Source organism: Nyctereutes procyonoides, unplaced genomic scaffold (genome assembly GCF_905146905.1).
Source record: "Nyctereutes procyonoides isolate TBG_1078 unplaced genomic scaffold, NYPRO_anot_genome, whole genome shotgun sequence".
NCBI classification, from domain to species: Eukaryota; Metazoa; Chordata; class Mammalia; order Carnivora; family Canidae; genus Nyctereutes; species Nyctereutes procyonoides.
In genome coordinates this window covers 16,345,165-16,364,502 of record NW_026575034.1, presented here as the reverse complement: position 1 = coordinate 16,364,502, position 19,338 = coordinate 16,345,165, and the positions used below count along the sequence as shown (strand labels likewise).

General features: G+C 51.7%; 1 protein-coding gene across 2 annotated transcripts in view; it reads right to left on the bottom strand.

Moving 5' to 3' along the window:
• The window catches only part of GALNT18 (polypeptide N-acetylgalactosaminyltransferase 18), a 340,729-nt gene that overhangs the window by 8,805 nt on the left and 312,586 nt on the right, over positions 1–19,338 (bottom strand). For both annotated transcript variants that reach the window (XM_055317867.1, XM_055317868.1), the window contains one exon: positions 6,619–6,783. In XM_055317867.1, the coding sequence (XP_055173842.1) occupies positions 6,619–6,783 (165 nt within the window). The remainder of the gene's footprint in view (positions 1–6,618; positions 6,784–19,338) is intronic.

Here is a 19,338-nt window from a genome sequence, read left to right as displayed (position 1 = left end):
CCTGAAGTTATAGGAAGATGTACACATTTATCCTATGATTTTGAGTGCCCCACTTAACACCTGTCAGCATGTTGCACCACCACCTAAACGTGCTCTTTGTAGGAACTAGAGATTTCTGCAGCTAAGCAGGGTCCTTTGACTATTATGTGGAAATATCCTTTCTCAGCACACACACATGCATGCACACAGGGTCATCAGGGCAAAATTTTGTTCAGCTTGGGCTTGGTGCACAGGAGGCCTTTGGTTACTCTTTGTGAATTTTCCTAAAAAAGAAATCCTTCATTCGATCAACAGCACGTTGGAGGACTCCTCTGTCTCAGCTCTCCATTAGGTGCTGGAGACACTGGAAGTCTGACACAGTCCTGCCTTCTGGTGTACTGGTTGATGGAAGAGAGGGACATGGAAATAATGGAAAAAAAACAGCTGCACAGAGTAGGATAAAGATGCTCCTCATACAAGGAGTTCGGCTCATTTTCGAACTTGCGGTGCCTTATCCTGAGGCAAGTCCAGAGGAGCTTCTAGGTGGGGAAGTGCTCCTCAGGGCTTACTATCTACCTTCAGCCTAGACAGATGGAATCTCAGGGGGTGGCAAGCCCTTAAAGCCAACCAGTCTAAATCCACGTAGGGCTATAGAGCCTTAGAGGACTTGCTACGTGATCCTCTGAGCCCACCTCTCTCTGAGCTGCCAACCTCATGTTTGGACCACTCTGACCACGAGAGAGCTGCTCTATCGATTGTCCTGGATTCGCCAGTCCTCCCTCAGAGCCAACAGGACAAGACTGCTCTCCTGTGCGTGGGGCAGCCCTTCAGCTACTAGAAGGCAGAGCTGAGATGCTCCGGGTCTTTCTGATCCAGCAGCCTGCATTCCTTCAGCCATGTATTCAAATAGATGGGTAGAATTTAAGGAGGTTGGACCTTAGAAGACACACACCATAACAGCCTTCCTATGGCAAGAACATCTTGAAAAGAGGACTCTAGCATTTGCTTAACCATCCAAGGTAATGGTAGTGGGGGAGGGGCGGCATCTCATTACCATGGAGGGCCAGTCCATTGTGTTGCCTGGCAAGGGTCCTGCCACAAAGTCCTCTGTAGTGACCGGATACCTGCTATTCCCTCTCCTTCCATTGCTGCAGCGCTCATTGACTAGATGCTTCTTTCACTTACACATCAACACCAAATCCCAGAATCTCCCAAATCTCAGTATGTGGGGTACTCTCCAAAGACTGAAAGTACCTATAATGTATAGGTATTAGTTTAGGAAATTCTTTATCCCAGGAGGAATCACGAGCTAGAGAAATTGCAGAGGGCAATAACCAGGACTTCTGGTGTTCGTGAAATTTCATCATGTGTTGATGTGGAAAATGTTCATCGTGTGCTGTTGTCTAGACACAGGTGTGTTGCTTGAAAAGGACAACTCTGGCTGTCTACTGACTGTTCTTCAAACCCAGAGCCTACAATGGTCCTGGATTAATAATCCCCCCTCACGACAACCTGCATTTCATCCATCACTACTTCCAACAGACTGCATCAGTATCTCTCAAAGTCCCCCCAAAGGCTGACTGGCTCCATGACCCCAGAGCAACCACGTCTGCCCCATCCCTCATGGGAATGATGGAACAGCCCCCTAACTTGCTTCCGTGTCTCTTTTGTCCCAGTCCACCCTACACTCTGCTGCCAGAGGGATTCAGACCCCATCATGGCCAACCACAGCTTAAACCTTCCCCCGGTTCCTCCCTTTGCTTTTAAGGTGAAGTACAATTTGTCGGCATGGGTTTCAACGATCACCATTACCTGCACCCAGACTGACTCTTATGTCTGATCTCTCTCACACTCCTTTGGAAATTCCAAGTTCCATCTGCACCAACACTGGATTTCTGCTCCTCAAACATGCTCTGGTTTTTTTTTTTTCCCTTTGCCCAGGATGTTCTCCCTTTTTACACCTGGGAACTGTCCTACAACTTTCAAGATCCAGATCAAACGAGCCTTGACTGTGAAACCATCCCTGAGCCCGTCACTCTGGGGCCCCCGAAACACCAGACCTCTCTCATTTCTGGTCCCATCCTCCATTTTGTTGCATGTTTGTCTACTCATGAGCTCCTCCAGGGCAGAAGCTGTGTCTTTTTTATATCTGCATCCCTCCTGCCCAACCCCCGTGCTCAATAAATGTTTGATGAATGACTGAAGGAAAGAATGTTCATCATCAGAAAATTGCTCATCAGAGCCCTGCACATCAGTGTTGCCAAGAGATGTTTTCATCAAATGTGGTTGCTCAGTGTCAGTATCTAACGCTGTCCTGATTCATCCTGGAGCATCAGAAATTCAGAAGAGCTTGCCGGGGATAGAAGAAAGGCATTTTATTTGTTAAACAGAAAATCAGGGTATGAGATGGAGCACTAAGATATGCAAATGCCTATCTTCTTTGTAGGAGAACCTGGGAGAATCATACTAGATTATTTTGAAATTAATTCAGCCTGAGTGTCTGTGGAGTTTAAATGCAGCCCTCAGGAGAGTAAATAATGCAGAATGTGAAACCAGAAAAGAGATTTGAGATGCACCAGTAAAAGCTTCTTTCGGTCCAACTTCTGCACCAGATCATTCTAGTTGGTAGGATCCCTATGTAATTTGCAAAGATTAAAACCTGTTGCAAAAGAATTAGCCCAAGCACATGATTTAATCATAGAAGAGGTTTCCAGCCTCCTCAGCCTTGTCAACAGTAGGCCCTAATGAATGAGGGCTTGTGGACAGATTCCAGGTTGCTTGCTAAATGTCAATCATTATGCATTAAACAAAAATTTCACATACATTAATCTTTAAATATCAAGTGAGAGTGGCTGCTCTGGGTTTGCAAATTAGGGCTTTAAAACTATTATTTCCGAACAGTTCTTCCTGGTAGAAGGATCAAAGATGTGACTACCAGAGCACCCTGGGAGTTTAATGAGATATATGTGTAAGTGGCTGAAAACTGCCCCGGCTCCAGGGTTCCACATTCCAACACGGCCTGCTTTGTCGGTCACTGTGTCCTTTCAAGTAGGAGCCATGTGAGGATGCCTATTCAAGATCATGCACTGAGATGCGGAAAGAGCTGGGTTTGGGGGTGTCTTGGCCTCGAGGGTGCCTATTTGAGGGGTATTTTCCTTTCTCTGCCCCAGTCAGGGATAGGCAGATGAGAGGAAGGCCAGCCAGGTGTGTCAAGGCCTCTGGAGATGGAGATGTCACCTCAGCCTGACACCTTGGGGTCTGTCTGTGAGGGCTGGAAAAAAGGCAGATGTGCCTGTATATGTGTGTGGGGAGGGGGGTGCGGGGGGGCACAGCCTGGGTTCGGATTCAACTGGCCTGTCTGAACTCCAGCTCCATCTCTCAGGCCGTGAGATCTTGGCCAGGTGGCCTTAATCCTGTCTTGTCATCTTTGAGATGGAGTTGCTTGGCTTATTAACACTGCACTTCACCAGGCTGGATGCAGCGAGGCCGAGGCTCTACAGAGCGGTTTCCCTGGTGATTCTGGAGCACCTTGCAGGAGCAAGGCTTCCAAGGGGGGCTAGGGAGCTCACTTCGCTTCACGAGCACTCGCATCTCAGTCACACAAAGTCCCCAGAGCATCAGGTGCCTGGCTGGGCCGCGACCTCCTGGGGCTATTCCAGGACTGCCCGAATCTTCTCTTCCTGCCGGCCAGTTGGAGCAGCATGCTTGTCCGTTAGAGGACTCCCAGCCACAGCTGTCAGGCTGCCTGACCCACACCACCGGAAGCTGGCCTCCTCAGGCCAGCCTCAGATCTTTGCTCCGAGAGGAGATCTCGGTGGCCGGGCAGGGCCATAAGGACCCAGGGGGTCCCTCATGGAGGAGAGGGATGGGGGAATGGCTAAATGTTCAAACTTCATTTCAGCCTCCTGTGAACTCTTCTTCCTGCCCCTCTCCCCTTCCCATTCTGCTCCGGGATCTCTGCCACAGGGCCATTCAAAAATCCAGATCTCAACAGGCCAGTCCTGTGTACACTTTCACTCCTACAGGCCCAACTCCAGGCCAGCGGTGTCCACGACCTGGCCCAGCTACTCTTCCAGGCTCATGTACAGCTACACCCCCGCCCCCGTGCCTTCCAGGACCTGCCACACCTGCCCACTCACAGCTCCCGAAAATAGCTGGGGCCTGATGCTCCACAGCTTTTGCATATGCTGTTCCCTCTCCCTGGAACATCCTTCACTATTTTCATATGGAGCAAGCTCCTACACATTCTTCAAGGTCCCAAATAAGCACTGTGTCTTCTGAAAAGCCATCAGCCCTGCTCTGGTCCCCCACCCCTACCTTCCCATATGGTTTCCTTCCCACTCTCCAGGAGGAAGGTGATCCGGGGGCCCAGCAGGCCCAGCTGAAGGCAGCAGAGAGCAGCCTGCTGTGAGCCTCTGTACAGACCCTCCAGACGATATGATCTCCGTTTCACCCTGGCAAAGTCAGCCCCGCTCACCTCCCCAGGGCCCATGTGGCCCTTTCTCTCTGTGGCCTCCAGCCTGCCGAGCTGGGACACAGCAGCACTTCACCACCACATACACATCCAGCCTCCCTCCTTGACCACATGCCTCCACCCCTCTCTCTGCCTCTCAATTTAAAGGAGGGCAGAAGGGAAATGTAGCTCTGTCCTGTGTCATTCGGGGCCAGAGAGCTGACAGGGGAAGTCACAAAGGCAGAGTGTGGGGTCAGAACAGATGCTTCAGTGAAAGAGAGGGAGGCAGGAGGAAGACGTGCCCTGTATTCTCAAACCTCAGCCCTGACCCTGACCTTCTTCCAGGTGACCTCCACCAGCATACTTCAGTTGGCAGCAAAAAAGAATTTGTGGGGCACCTGGGTGGCTCAGTGGTTGAGTGTCTGTCTTTGGCTCAGGGTGTGATCCCGGGGCCCTGGGATTGAGTCCTGCATTGGGCTCCCTGCAGGAAGCCTGCTTCTCCCCCTGCCTGTGTCTCTGCCTCTCTCTCTGTGTCTCTCATGAATAAATATTTTTAAAAAAAGAAGAATTAGAAATAATGTGTGGGTAGTCACCAACATGACCACGCTGGGCTTGTTATTTAATAACCCAGTGTCTCAGTTTTCTCACTGAGAACGTCGGGGTAACGGTACCTGCACGCAGCTGTTGTGAAGATTAAGCTGATATGTGCCTCGTGCTTAGAAAGTCTGGCACTTGGTGAGCACTGTATGAAGGCCGGCTGTTAGTCTGACGGGGATGGATCTTTAGGGTTCACCACACGTGGTAGAGGTCACATGGACAGGAAGGAGCAGGCCAGAGTTGCCGGTTCTGGTGCACCACTCCCTCTCCTTGAACCCCATGCATTTCACAGGCCCAGCCAGGACTCCAAGCTGCCACACACATCTACCTGCCCTCCGAAGTGCTCCCATTCGGCTCCCTGTGCTGCTCCCTAGCATCTGCTCTCCTGGGGTCACACAGCCCTTGTCTGGGCCCTTGCACTTGCTCTCCAACCAGCCCCTAAATCTATGACCTTGTTTTGAACTTGGTATTGACCTTCACCACTCATCTAGGACCCAACCTAGTCCTCTGGTTGCACATCCCCAGGTCACAGGTTCCCCATGCCCGTAGAATACGAGGTCACTGGGGCCTCTTCCCGGCTGCCCACCATGGGGAGAGTAATGACACAGACCCTTCCAGTACCTGTCACCTTCCTCCCCAGGATGGGAGCAGCTTGCTGGGAGGCCTGAGTCAGGGTCCTGCCACTCAGTCCCATGAATACGGACATTCCCTTTCTGACTTCCCTGGAAGCATCCACCGCAGCTACTCCCCTGATACCTTAGAATGTCGTGGGCTCCCTCCTGCCTGTTCTGACCACTTCCTCTGCACCACCTGGGTGACAGGGGTCCCTACCGATGGAGGAAACCAGCCCTAACTTAGTGGGTGCCCTGGGGCCTGGGAGGTCTCTGGGCCAAGGCACAAGTTCTCTTCAAAGCAGGGTCACTATGGGCCATCTCTGGCTGGGCATCTTGATCTTTGGGCTTCATTTTATAATTGGGACAATGGAGAGAACAAGAAGTCCAATATGTGCCCCCAGAACTTATGGAGATTTAACACAGGAATGCTTCCTAGTCACCCGTGTACACACTGCCCTTTGAAGAAGCCTCATTCTCTAGAGTGAGCCTATTCTGGGAGAAAGGCGGAGCAGGGCACAGGCCAGAGATGCCCCAGCACTGTCTAAACCTGGGACTACTGGGCTTCATCTCAGGGGAAAGGACAGGTGGAGAAGAAATGTGAGGGTTTAAAGTCAGAGTGGCCCGAGTCTAAATCCCAGCCCTGCTCCTTACTATGTGACTTTGGGCAGTTGACTTCCCTCTCTGAGCCCGTTTCCTAATATCTACAAATTAAGTAAAATAATAATAAAACAGCAACAACAATAATAACTTCCCTTTTAGAGACAACATCAGGAGCTAGTGAGCTAATAATGTATGTGAAACCCCTGGCACCGAGTTGGTGCCCAGTCAATCCTGAGAGTTGGCCCAGGGACACAGCAGCCCTATTGTCACCGTGTCCCCTTCCTCCCCCGCTCCTCCTGCATGTTTCCTGGCTCCTGTGGACCTTCTCCCTGCACTTTGCTCCTTTTGCTCTTCCCGGGGCTCAGGGGTTGTTACCTGAGAGAACTGCCAGTGGAGCTTCATCCTCTTGGCTTTGGCATAGCTGCACTCGATGAGCCGTGGCCGACTGTTGACGTCCACCAGGCACCGGTTGTCATCGTCATCGACTGTGGGGCTCAAGATGCCCACGTGGATCTGCTGACTGCTCGTGTAGTACACGTTCTGGGGGGAGGGGGAAAGAATGAGGTCAGATGTCATGACCAAAGAGATGGGCAACTGGCAAAGGGACCACAATCCAGTGGTCTTCAAAATATTATGTACCACAATGGACAATAAATCCTTTTACATCATGATCCAGGATAGTATCTGGTACACATGTAATGGAGACAAAATTTTCAAGAGCCGAAATGTAGTCTCATATACAAAGCAATCTGCTATTTTCTATTTTATTCTTTCACTGAAAAGCCTTGGTCATAAACTCTTAAGTTGGTTTCACCACCTACACTTTAAAAAACATGGTTTGAATCCATTTTTTGCAGGTTTGCTGACTTCTTCCCTCCATAAATATTTTGTGCAAGATACTGCGCTTGGCCAGTAGATAGAGAGCAAAAGACCTGTGCCATGCCTTAGGGAGTTCAGAGTCTTGTGTGATAGGAGACATGTAACATGTAACTTCCATCCAGACTGTGGAGAGCAAGGATTGGCAGATGTTTTCTCAAAGGGCCAGGTGGCAAATATTTTTGGCTTTGCGGGGTGTTGGGAGGTCGCTAAGGCCACTCCTAGGTTTCATGATTCGTTAGGACTCACAAGACTCAGCCCATATTTGTACTCGCAGTTATGATTTCTTACAGCAAAAAGGATACAAGACCTATCAGCCCAGGGAAGAGGCACATAGGGCAAAGTCTGGGGGAAACCAGGTGCAAGCTTCCAAGGGTCCTCTCCTAGGGGTCACACAGGGTGCGCTTAATTCCCCCAGCAAGGAGCTGAGACAACACACGTGAGAGGTTATCCCCCGGGAAAGCTCTTTAGAGATTCAGCCGGGTTTTTATCGGGGCTGGTCATGTAGGCAGCCTCTGTCTGGTACATACCAACATTCCAGACTCCCAGAGGCAAAGCCGGCATTTAGCATAAACCACACTGTTTGTACAGTGGCATAGTGAGCCACTCTTGCACATCTGGGAATGGGGGGAAACCCATCTGAAATCCAAGTTCCCAGTGCCTGTCAAGGGCCAACATGGTAAGCAGGGCTTTCAAAGGACACCAGTCAGGGCTGCTGGGTTAACTCTTTCCCGCGCAGAGGGCCATACAATCTGAAAACTCAACTCTCCCATCATAGCATGAGCACAGCCAAAGGCAATATGTTGGATGGCTGTTCTGATAATGCTTCATTTACCAAGAGTAAGGGCTGGACATGGGCTGTAGTTTACTGGCCCTGGTCTGGAGGAAGGCCACATGACCTTTGCCCTTCAAAGTCTGCAGTGACTTCTCTCAACTTCAAGTCGTGGTTCCCAAAAAGGGCTCTGAGTGACAAGTCATAGGGCTCTGTGAGCTTTTCTCTTCATATCACTAGAGAAAGTAACACCTTCGCTTATGATTAGGCCCCATGGACAAATATCTGGGGATCCCTGGGTGGCTCAGTGGTTTAGCGCCGCTTTCAGCCCAGTGCGTGATCCTGGAGTCCTAGGATCGAGTCCTGCATCAGGCTCCCTGCGTGGAGCCTGCTTCTCCCTCTGCCTGTGTCTCTGCCTCTCTCTCTGTGTGTCTCTCATGAATAAATAAAATCTCTAAAAAAAATAAAAGATATTATAGGTTTTTGTTTGGGGTTAGAGTTAGGGTGGGCCCTCTTATTATCTTCATATATTAAAAAATTCTCATGGGTAAATATTTTTGATTAATTACAAATGATAAAATGAAGCATTTCTTGTTTTAGTAGAAGAGGGTGGTTGACAAGGAATTTCAAAGATGAGTGCAGGGCATAAAAGGGGTTGTGGGGTGAGAAGGGAAGTGCAGAGAAGGAAGTAAGGGGTGGCCGTTGGGGGGCATGCTCCTCCTGACCCTTGGAAGCCCAGGGAGGGCGTGGAGAGGCAGGCAGGGTCACCCTTCAGGCATAAGAAGCTTCTCAGGCCAGGGTATCAGTCAAGGCCCCGACAGGAAACAAAAAAAAGGATACAAGACATTATCAGCCCAGGGAAGAGGCACATAGGGCAAAGTCTGGGGGAAACCAGGTGCAAGCTTCCAAGGGTCCTCTCCTAGTGGTCACACAGGAAACAGATGGCACACTCAGTGGAATCCAAAGAGGTGGTAATGAAGGCACAATTCTCAATGGTGTGGGTAGGATGTAAGGGAGCCACAGGGATTGTGTAGTTCTTTGAAGATAATAACATGAAGCTGTTACCACTCCCAGACCCAAAGGGATGAGAGAAGAGAGCAGTTATGAGGCTCTGGAAGAGAAAAGCTACGTACAGGGGGGTTGACTTGCAAGAAGACTTCAGGGCGGGAGGGTTTGGGGATAATGGTGAGTGGTGGTGAATAAACACCCCAATCTTACTCTCCCCTCTCCACTCCGTTCTTCTGCTGGGTCAGCCCATTGGTAGAACCCAGCCTGAAGCCAGAGAACATGGGAGCCCACTGAAACATTCCATGAAGTCAGCCTCCTCAGGTAGAAGTATAATGAGAGGATCTGGAGAGCCAAATAGGAGACACCCAGATAATCTTATAAGTTATCAGGTTTAGTAATCCATGGAAATAGGCATTAAAATACCCAGATGACCGATTCTTCCCATAACAGAGGTGAAGAATCATAGTGACCAAAGTTCTGAGCCTCAGCCAAATGTGGAATTCCTAGCTTCAATGTGGAAATGTGACCAGAACGTGAGGGATAGAGGAGCCTATTCAACCCCTATATTGGGTAAGAGACCTTCCATAGTGTGGCCCGGATTTCCGGTTCACTACCAAGGAAAGCCAATGACCTGCTGTGGCTTCCAGTTTATTGGAGGTGAGGGAGAGCATGATGACTGTAGGATTTAGGAAGTTAAATGGACACAGTTAGGCATTTCACCCATCCATCCATCCATCCATCCATCCATCCATCCATCCATCATCAATCTCTAAGTTGAGATCTGAGGATAATAGAGGTGAGAGAGCCGTGGTCTCTATCCGGGAGGATCCAACAGCCAAGCTGGGGAAACTAACATATCAGGAAATAATGGCTGTAATCACACTAATATGAGCATTGCTTCTGTTCCTCCACTTGCCTATCCTGACTCTTGCTACTTGAAAAATAGGAATAAAAACTCACCACCTCCAGAAAGGCTCCTATGAATGTGCAAAAGCCTGGGGCCTCAGCCGGCCACCTGAAGCTCTCTCTAAAAAGTGCAGAGCTGTTTATGACCTTGGGTTGAACGCACCACACTATCTCCTCAGGACACAGTATAGCTCTTAGTCCCCTAGATTTCCAGAGGCTTGGGAGTGCGGGCTGCCAGACAAGGACAGCCAGGAAGCCAGTTGCTGCTACCCACCCCTTCCTTCATCCCTGTCATCAGGGCCTGACTCTGGTCTCTAGGGCAGACTCTGCAGACACAATTGGCTGCCCAGGTAATAGCTGAAATCAGTTTTATTCACTTAGCTGCTCCAAAGTGCTTGGGGGAGATGCTCTGAGAGACATGCGTGCACTTCCTAGCTGGTACAGCTGTCATCGGAAGTGCTTATTGCTCCAGAGTCTGGGAAAATCATAATAGGGACAGACAGTTGTTTGTTATTTAAAAGCAAACACCAAAGCGCATCTTGAGTGGTAGGACCATGAAGCTGGCAGATCAAAGAGAGAGATTCGGCCGAGGATGCTCACAAGCCATCCCTCGGACACCTCAGAGGTCCAGCCAACAGTGGATGGAGTCGGTAAACGGCCTGAACACAAAAGAGGGGAAACCGTTTCCTACAAGATGCCCCACTTTTGGTACTAGGAGGCCGTGCGAGCAGAGCTGTGCTTTCTGCGTAATGGGGAACCTGGAAGGTTTCAGCATGAAATGTCTTAGAACTGTGGTTCCCAGAGAGGGGTGGTTTTGCCAACCAGGGGATATTTGGCAATGTCTGAAGACATCTGTGCTTGTCACGACAGGGGGAGGGACGCTGCTACTGGCATCCAGGGCGTAGAGGTCAGGGATGCTCGCTGCCTAAGCTCCTGCGATGTACAGGACAGCCCCACCCCACCCAGCCCACAGCAAAGAGTCACCCGACCCCGGACGCTCAGGCGTGCTGCTCTTGAGAACCGCTGCCTGAGGAGGCTCATAACAAAAGTTGAAATGTGTTTAGCTCCCATCTTCCAGACACAAAGTGACGTGCGTGCTTCTATCCCACTGAATCCTAAGACAACTCTATGAGGCAGGGGCTGCGATGATCCCTGTCTTGTAGATGGGGAAACTGAAGCATGGGAAATTAGGTAAAAGTCCCACAGGCGGAGTAGCTGAGATTTAAACAGGGTAGTTTGACTCCAGAGCCTCTCACCTGACCCGCCTACCTCTCTTGGGTCACTGTAGCTGCAGCAGCCAGAGGCTGGAGGGGGAGGCCAGGAAGCTGGCTTAGGACGCTTGCCCCTGGTGATCCACTTGAGCTCTGAGAGGGGGCCTGGACTAAAGAAGCAGCAGAGGGCTGGTGGGGCCTGTGCCCAAACACCTGTGATACAGGAAGGCGAGAAGGGCCTACACGGTGACATTCCTCCTGGAGCTCCCGTCAGCGGTGGAGGGCGAGCAGGAGCCTGCTGTGGACCTTCTACACCCCTTCTACCACCTTCTGTACCACCTTCTACACCTGGGGAGGGGGCATTGAAAAGACACCCAGACCACTCGGCAAATCCTCAGCTGCAAATGACTGACTCCACTCATTTCCCACACAGCCTCATTCACCTCGGCAGGGCTGCCAACCTGGTCAGGACATTTCATTCTGATGCTTGCGAGAAAAAGAGAAAGAGCACCTGCAAGTGTCACAGAACACACACATCCGTATCTTGGAATTCTGGAATTCCTCAGGCCAAGAGCAAGAGTCCTGACAAATAGCTGAGCTGGACAGCCAGCTGGGGAGCCCACAGCACCCCTGGGTGCACACTCCTGCCCTTAGGGCCACTGAGCCAAGGTCACACAAAGACCCTCAGAGTTGGGGGTCCCCCTTGCTCTATCACTTCATCTTCTGGATAAGCAAGGGCCCCCACCCTGAAGGGTACAGGCCGACCCCTGGCCGGACCCCCGCCGGCTGTCCTCAGCATCCCTTCTCTACCTGGCTGGTGTGGAGGTGGGACCTGCCTCTGCTGAGGCTGAGGTATGGCCGTCCCCAAGATCTGTCCTTCACCCACCAAATAGCACCACACTGGCAGTGGAGCCACCTCAGGAAGGGAAGGGAGAGGAGAAGAAACGTAGTTTTGTACACCTGTATACACTGGGTACTGTCCATAGCGGCAGTCACCTTCCAGTTGTAAGGGTAAGGAAACTGAGGCTAAGGGGGTATATGAGCCTTGCCGGGGTGCAGAGGCGGGAGGTTGCTCTTCCCTCTCCTGGGGAGGTTCCAGGGGAGCCTGAGACCTTGGCAATTCAGGGCCTTCATCCCCCTCCTGAGTCGAGCACCCCAGACAGTCTCATCTCCCCCAACCCTCGGCAGGGCCTCCCCTAGAGCCGAGGCTGAGACAGGCAGGGGGAGAGGGAAGAGGGCTCCCAGGCAAATCAGGAGCAAAATGGGGGTGGTTAAGTGACTTAATGACACGGTTCCAAGGTGCAAGGGAGGTCCCAGCTCTCTTCCAAACAATGGGCCTGTGGATTTGGGGCAGCTTTATTTCCTTCATTAAGTGATGTTTCCTTGGCAACACTGCTGGCCTATCGAGTGGGTGCCCTTGAAAAATGAGGTGAGTTAGAGACATTTAGAGACACTCTCTCTTCGGGAGATGGAGCGGCAGTGGCGGTATTTCACTAAAACCTCCCTCGGCCTGGATGGTGTCGAGGGGGTGTGAGGAGGAGTCATTGCAGGGCACTCCTTACGAGAGGCTCTAGAACCTACCACAGGGGGAAACAACTCTATTTGCAGGATGTTTTCGTGGGGAAAGCGACCCAGCATGAAGCAGGGTCCTTGAGGCCATTTTTTCGGATACTTGTAGGAGATATGTACCCTCATGGATTGTTTGCAGCCCAACAAGGATTTAAGAGCCCAGTCTCCTGTGGGGTGGGGAGCACACCAGGGGAGGGACAGTCTAGGGGTTGAAAATCACAAACAATAGTGCAATTACAAAGTGTCAAAATGGAGGGTGGTGGAAAGATCCCTAGAGGGAGAGGCAACCTATGGGCTGGACCACTGTATCGGGGCTTCTGGAAGGAGGGGAGGGATGCTGGGCTTTGGAAGAGGAGAAGTATCTGTGGGCAAATGAAGTGAGGGAGGGGACAGGGATCAAAGGGACACACTCCTAAATGCAATCGAGCAAAGGCAGTGCTCTCTACCTTGGCCACACAGGAGAACCAGGTGGGGAGCTTTGAAAAGTCTACATCAGTCTCAGCAGGTGAGGCCTAGGTTGAGGGTCTGTTCCAGGTGATTCCAATGCACAACCAAAGTTGAAAACTAGCTGTAGGAAGGACATTTTGTGCAGCCTAGAGAGGAAATGTTGGGACAGCACCTACAACCACCTGGATTCCTGCTTTCTTCTCATCGTGGGGCCACGCGAGATCCCCATCTGCAGGGACACTGTTCCTAAGACTCTAATGAGGGTGGCCAAGGCGGTAGGAAGCACCAGTGTCTGGGAGAACAGTTCTCAAAGTGTGGTCCCAGCATCATCTAGGAACTTAATAGAAGAACACATTTTGAGCCCAACCCCAGACCTGCTGAATCAGAAACTCTGAGCAGGGCCCAGGAGTTTGTATTTTAACAAGCCCTCCAGGGACGCCTGGGTGGCTCAGTCGGTGAAGCGTCTGCCTTCGGCTCAGGTTATGATCACGGAGTCCTGGGATCAAGCCCCATGTGGGGTTCCCTGCCCAACTGGGAGCCTGTTCCCCCTCTCCCTCCTGCTCATGCTCTCTCTTGCTATCTCTCTCAAATAAATAAAATCTTAAAAAACAAAACAAAACAAAAAAATAAAAAACCCAAAACAAGCCCTCCAGGCAAGTCTGATGCATGTGAACGTTTGAGAACCACTAGTCTAGGAGAAAGGTGTCCTGGTGGGATAGAGTCAAGTGGACTTGAGTTTCCGCTCGGCATCCTGCCCTCACTTGGTAGCTGGGAAGCCACTCTGAGCCTCAGTTTCCTGACCTGTAGAGGACAGTTGTGAGGGTTACCATACTGCTGGCCCCTAGCTTGGCCACGGGGACTGCAGGGTGAGAACAAGGCAGGCAGGGAGGAGGTCTCTGTGGGAGGGCAAGAAGAGACCCAGTAGGGAAGGGACTGCAGGCCCAGCTGCCCTGCCTCAGCCCCCTCGCCTCTGGCCCGCGTCCTGAGTCTCCTGGCCGGTGGGCCTGTGGGTAAGGGTTCACAGAACCGGCAGGCGGGGCACGGGCATGCACGGCGCAGGGGGGTGGGAGCAGAGACGAAGCAGAGGCTTGCTTTACTCAATCTCAATTTAGAGTAGTGACTGTGACATCTGTAATGTGTGCTAGAAATGGGCTCTTTGTCCTCTTTACCGAGAACGTGCGGCGGGCGCCTCTGCAGATGGGGCAGGCTGATTTAAGGGTTTGGTTACTGGTCATTAACCCCTGGACACAGAGGTTAGTAACAGTGCTGAGGGCCGCAGGGCACCGATGCTAAATCAGGAGCGAAGGGGAGTCATTTTCAAAAAGATCTCCTGTTCACTGACCACAGAACCAGGTACACTAAGGGAATGAAAACATTTATAAACATTCTCTTTGCCGTAGCTGTGAGGGAGCACACACGTGGAAAGCAAGGTCCCCCTGGTGAGCCTGTTTCCCTGGGGGGCAGGGAACAGGTGAGGCTAAGTACCTGAGCCCGCCAGGTGTGTGTGGGGAGGTCTGTAACAGGCACTCAGCGCAGGGCCAGTAGTCAATCCAGTTTAATTTAGCAAACCCTCCTTCGTGCCCATGAGGGTGTGGCCTGAGCTGGACCCTGGGAGCAAGACATGTGTGCCCTCGGGGAGCCCGGTGGGGGGGACAGGCATGCCGGAAAGGGAAGAGAACAGTCTCATGGCTAGGCTGAGAGCAGAGTGGAAGCAGGTCGGAGAGCTGGAGGGGCCAGAGCTGGAGCGAGGTGCTCCCCCCGGGGCTGCTCTGTGAGGAGTTTCGAGAACAGCCTAGGAGGGGAGAGTAGTTTGCCCCAGGTAGCTGAGTAGGATGAGGGACCCCTGTCAGAAGGGAAAGGACAAAGTCAAGGAGGCTTGGCACTACCTGGCCATTCTGGGGAGAGAGAGGGCCCCCAGGGGTGGGGAGATGAGGCTGGAGAAGCAGCTCAGGGCCAAAGAGTTGATGGCATCCTGCGGCCATAGGGAGTTGTGACTTCGGATGAGCTGTCCCTCCACCTGTTGGCACATCTGAGAAATTTTTTTAAAATTTTATTTATTTATTCATGAAAGACAGAGAGAAAGGCAGAGACACAGGCAGAGGGAGAAGCAGGCTCCAGGCAGGGAGCCCGATGTGGGACTCGATCCTGAGACCACGGATCATGCCCTGAGCCAGGGGTAGGTGCTCAACCGCTGAGCCACCCAGGTGCCCCAAATTCTGTTTTTTGAGTCAAAACCATCCAAGGGGCCTGGAAAGGGAGCTAGGGCTAGAGGTGACACAGCCACTTCTGCAGGCCTGTCTGCAGGACGGGGAGCTTTGGACCAGGGTGCTGTCTTTGAGCGTAAGACTGAATAGGGAAGACGAAGCTCGGCCTGATTTCTGCCTCCCACTGTGCACCTGAGCAGGGCAGCCAGGCAAGCAGCTGCTCGGCACCATTGCAAGGCTTGGAAATTTTGACTTAGAGCCATAGCCCGTGTGCTTCATTCTGGGCCTGGTACCAACAGCATGGGGGTCAGCGTCTCTCCACCACCGTCTATGGGGTTGTTTGCCATCCAGCCAACCCAGGCAGCAACCCGAATCTCCCCCCTTGCTCATCTTCTCTTCCTGTGTCATTCTGAGCTCCTAGTGTCACCCAGGCTCAGTGTTTCCCTTGTCAGCCCCTCTGCCCCAGGACAGAGCCAGGTGGCAGGAGCCATCCTGGGTTTCCTGCATAGAAACTGAGGGCTGAGCAGGAGGGAATTACCAGCGAGGGACCAGAGACAAACTGGAGAAGGCAGCTGCAGATTTGTGATGCTGACAGCTTTATTTGCTTTCTTGTAACAGCATCTTGCTTCACTCTGACCGTAATGGTAGGCATATTTCACCGTCTGGCCAATCACAGTACCCCATTGCCTTGGCCCAGGGATTGGTCCCAGGATGGACATGTTGATCCAGTCTGGGCCAATCAAAGTCCTCCCTCAGATTTTTTTTATTTGGGGGAGTATGTTGGAAGGTTCTAGGCCCAGAGCTACTTGCTGCCTTCTTCTTCAGGAAAATCAGGGAAGCCTTTTCCGTTTGAATATAAGAAAGACTAAGGTTACATATGAAGGGAACCGTAGCCAAAAACAGGAGGGAGGGCAGGTGGGAGGGAGAGAGAAAAGAAGAGGAGGAGGAGGAGGAGAAAGAAGAGGAAGAAGAACAGAGGAGAGGGGAAGGGAAGGGAAGAAAAGACAGGAGTGCAGCAAGCTTCATTTCTGCCCCTGGATCAAGCCCTGCCTGAAGCTGGGACCAGACATGGAATTTGTTGATTATATGAGAGAACTGCATTTAAGTTGGTTCGAGTTAGGTCTCTGTCACTGGCAACTGAGAGTCTTGACTGATACACAATACCCGGGAGATATTTCAAGAACACCAAAGGGAATGAAGTGAAAGGATCAAACCACAGTGGTCTTTAGCTACAGGGTGAGTGTAGATGGCATGTACCCATAGGATTTATTCATTTACTATAATAAAACAAGTCACTTAAAAAATGTTACTGAAGTTTGTGAACGTCTGATTGTTTTTTAGTAAGATAAAGACCCAGCTCACTCATCTGCAGCCTAGAATGCTTGCTTTAGTGGGTGGGAAGCTAGTGAGCCTGGAGGTTCACATCGCCTTAGGAAGCCCCTGGGAGCGAGCCGAGTCTCTGAAAATTATCTATCATGTGGGTATAAGAGGAGAAGAAGCTGAGAACACAGAGGAAGTCCGAGTTATGGGAAGGTGAGGTTGGTGCGGCCCGGGGTGAGACGAGGAGCGGGTGCCCTGGACTGGGATCCCTGGCCGAGCAGACTTTCTGCAGTCTCCTGCACCTGTCTCTCGGGAGCAGTGCTCGCCGCCTGCCCCGCCCTGGGCCTTAGCTGCTCATCTTGGATCTGGGGCCACCCCTCCCTTGTCGCCCCTGTTCTCTGTACTTTTCAGAACAAGATGAGAGGGCACAAAGCTAAGGACTGGTGCCGGCGGTTGTGACGAGGCAGGAGCAGGTGTCATTGCACTTGGCCTACAGTGTCTGACAATGACCCCTCCCCTGAGAATGGCTCCAGCCAGGGGCGGGCCCCAGACAGTCTGTGTCCTGTGCCTCTACCACCTGCCCATGGGGCAGAGGGGCTGTCAAGGGGCTGAGAAGCCTGTCTCCTCCCAGGAATTTAAAACATGAGCTGGAGAGACGCAGAGATGAGGCAGCTCTGTAGCTAAGACAGGTTTAGCTCAAGCAGATCCATGAGGCCCCTGGAGCTGCCCCCCCACCCCCCCTCCCCACCCTGCACCACTGTCGACCCTCCTTTTGAGTCTATGCAATGCAGTCACCCCGCGTTTCTGTAATAGCACCCACCCTTTGTGTGTAGCTGAAGCTGCCCAAAGGTGTTGCAGTTGTGGTTGATAATAACCGCCTCCCCTCGAATGCACAAACACAGCTCACTTGTCCAATACGAAGTTCACTATCTTGAAATATCAGTCCCCTGCTCTCTGACCGCCGGGTCCCAATTTGGTCCTTATTTTGGACGGTGCTGCTCAGAGCCCTTCATAGCTGGGTCTGCTGGTCTGCTACGAGCTGCGTCTACTCACTGACAAACAGCAAAGATGGAACAGATCATGCGTCCCGGGATTCTTCTGTCCCCAGACACAACTGCCTGCCAGCTCGGCATCAGCTTGCGACGGCCAGTGCATGCTCCTCCACTACTTGAGCAGATCGATTCGCCGTTCTGGCCTTTGATGCCCCTCCTGTGTTCCCCCTTCTGACTGAGCTACTACACGTCCCTGCAGCATTCGTGTCACGCTTGGCCACGTGCCTTTCACCAATGGGATACGAACGGGAGAGATATGTGCCATTTCCAATCAAAAGCTTTAAGGGGAATCTTGTGATGTGCCATAGCTCTTCTTACTGTCTTGCCACCGGCCTGGCAGTGTCCCAGATGGGAGCTGCTTCTTAGGCGAGATGACACAGAGCTGACGCTGAACCATGATGACCGCAGAGCATGAGCAAGAAATAAGCACCTGTTGCTGTGAGTCATTCGGGGGCCCTCCTCCTAAGCTGAATGATAAATTGCTACTAGATGAGGGGTGCTGTGAAATTCTAAGATATGGGACATGGACTTTGGGGCCGGAGAGTGGGCAGTGAGGAAGCCTCTGTGGAGGCTGCGGAGGTGGTGACCTCTTTTACGCAGTGGGGAGACATCTGGTGCAACCACTGCCTGCAGTCACTTGGTGGACCGGGCTTTAGACGAAGCGCAGGCCTTTGTTACTATCGGCTGCTTTCGACAAGGCGCTGCAAGAGGGAGATAAGGTCAGCAAAGACTTGGACAAGTAGCATGACCGAGAAACGTCTGTTGTTGTAAGCCACTTGGATTTCGAGGGCATCTGTTACTGGAGCATAACGAAGCCTGAACTAACCGACACAACCATTTCGCTATGCTCCCTCACCAAATCATCACACAAAAATAGAATCACAGAATGCGACGCATGCTCCTGAGGAAAACAACAAAGGACTTGGAAAGTAGGTAACGAGAAAACTTGATCCAGCAGGGGGTGGGGAGGGCAAGGGGTTGACTCTAGAAAGATCGACTCTGGACCTGAACTGCCTAATTTAAGTCCGCCTCCCCTCACTGTTGGTGAGCTGTGTGACTGCTGACGATGCCCTTGGCCATGCCTTCTTTCCATTTCCTCATCTGCAAAAGCAGGCGATCTGAACAGGACCTGTTGCCCAGAGCTGTTGGGCAACTGTATGGCCTGAGGGCTGGTTAGTGTTAGCCATTAGTGCTGTTCTTGTAACACGGGATCTCTCCCATCACGTTACCAGTCTCCCAAGGGCAGGAAGCACAACTGTATCTCTATTGTCCAAACCACTGCTTGACAAGGGACACTTACTCAAAACACGTTAGCTCATTAAGTGCATGTGTTAATAAACTATTCAAGTCCTCGAACTCCAGGTCAGAAGTCCATCCAGGCTTCCTCCCTAGTGCCTGTTTCATGGCCCTTCCTCTAAGACTCCTCTTAAGGGCCCCTGTTCTGTTTTGAACCAGCACCTTGGAGATCAATAGTGGGGATGGAATGGGAATTCTCTCTTGAGGACAAGATTCTCAGTGTTTGCTCCCAGGATGCAGTCTGTGCCAAGCCTAACTCTCACCTGGCCCCATGAGCAATGGGGTGGGGCTGGGTGCTCGATTATCTGAAGGCTCAGCACAACGGTTATCCTGCATTGAGTTAAGAAGAGCTATTATGCTGAGTGAAATAAGTCAATCGGAGAAGGACAAACATTATATGTTCTCATTCATTTGGGGAATATAAATAATAGTGA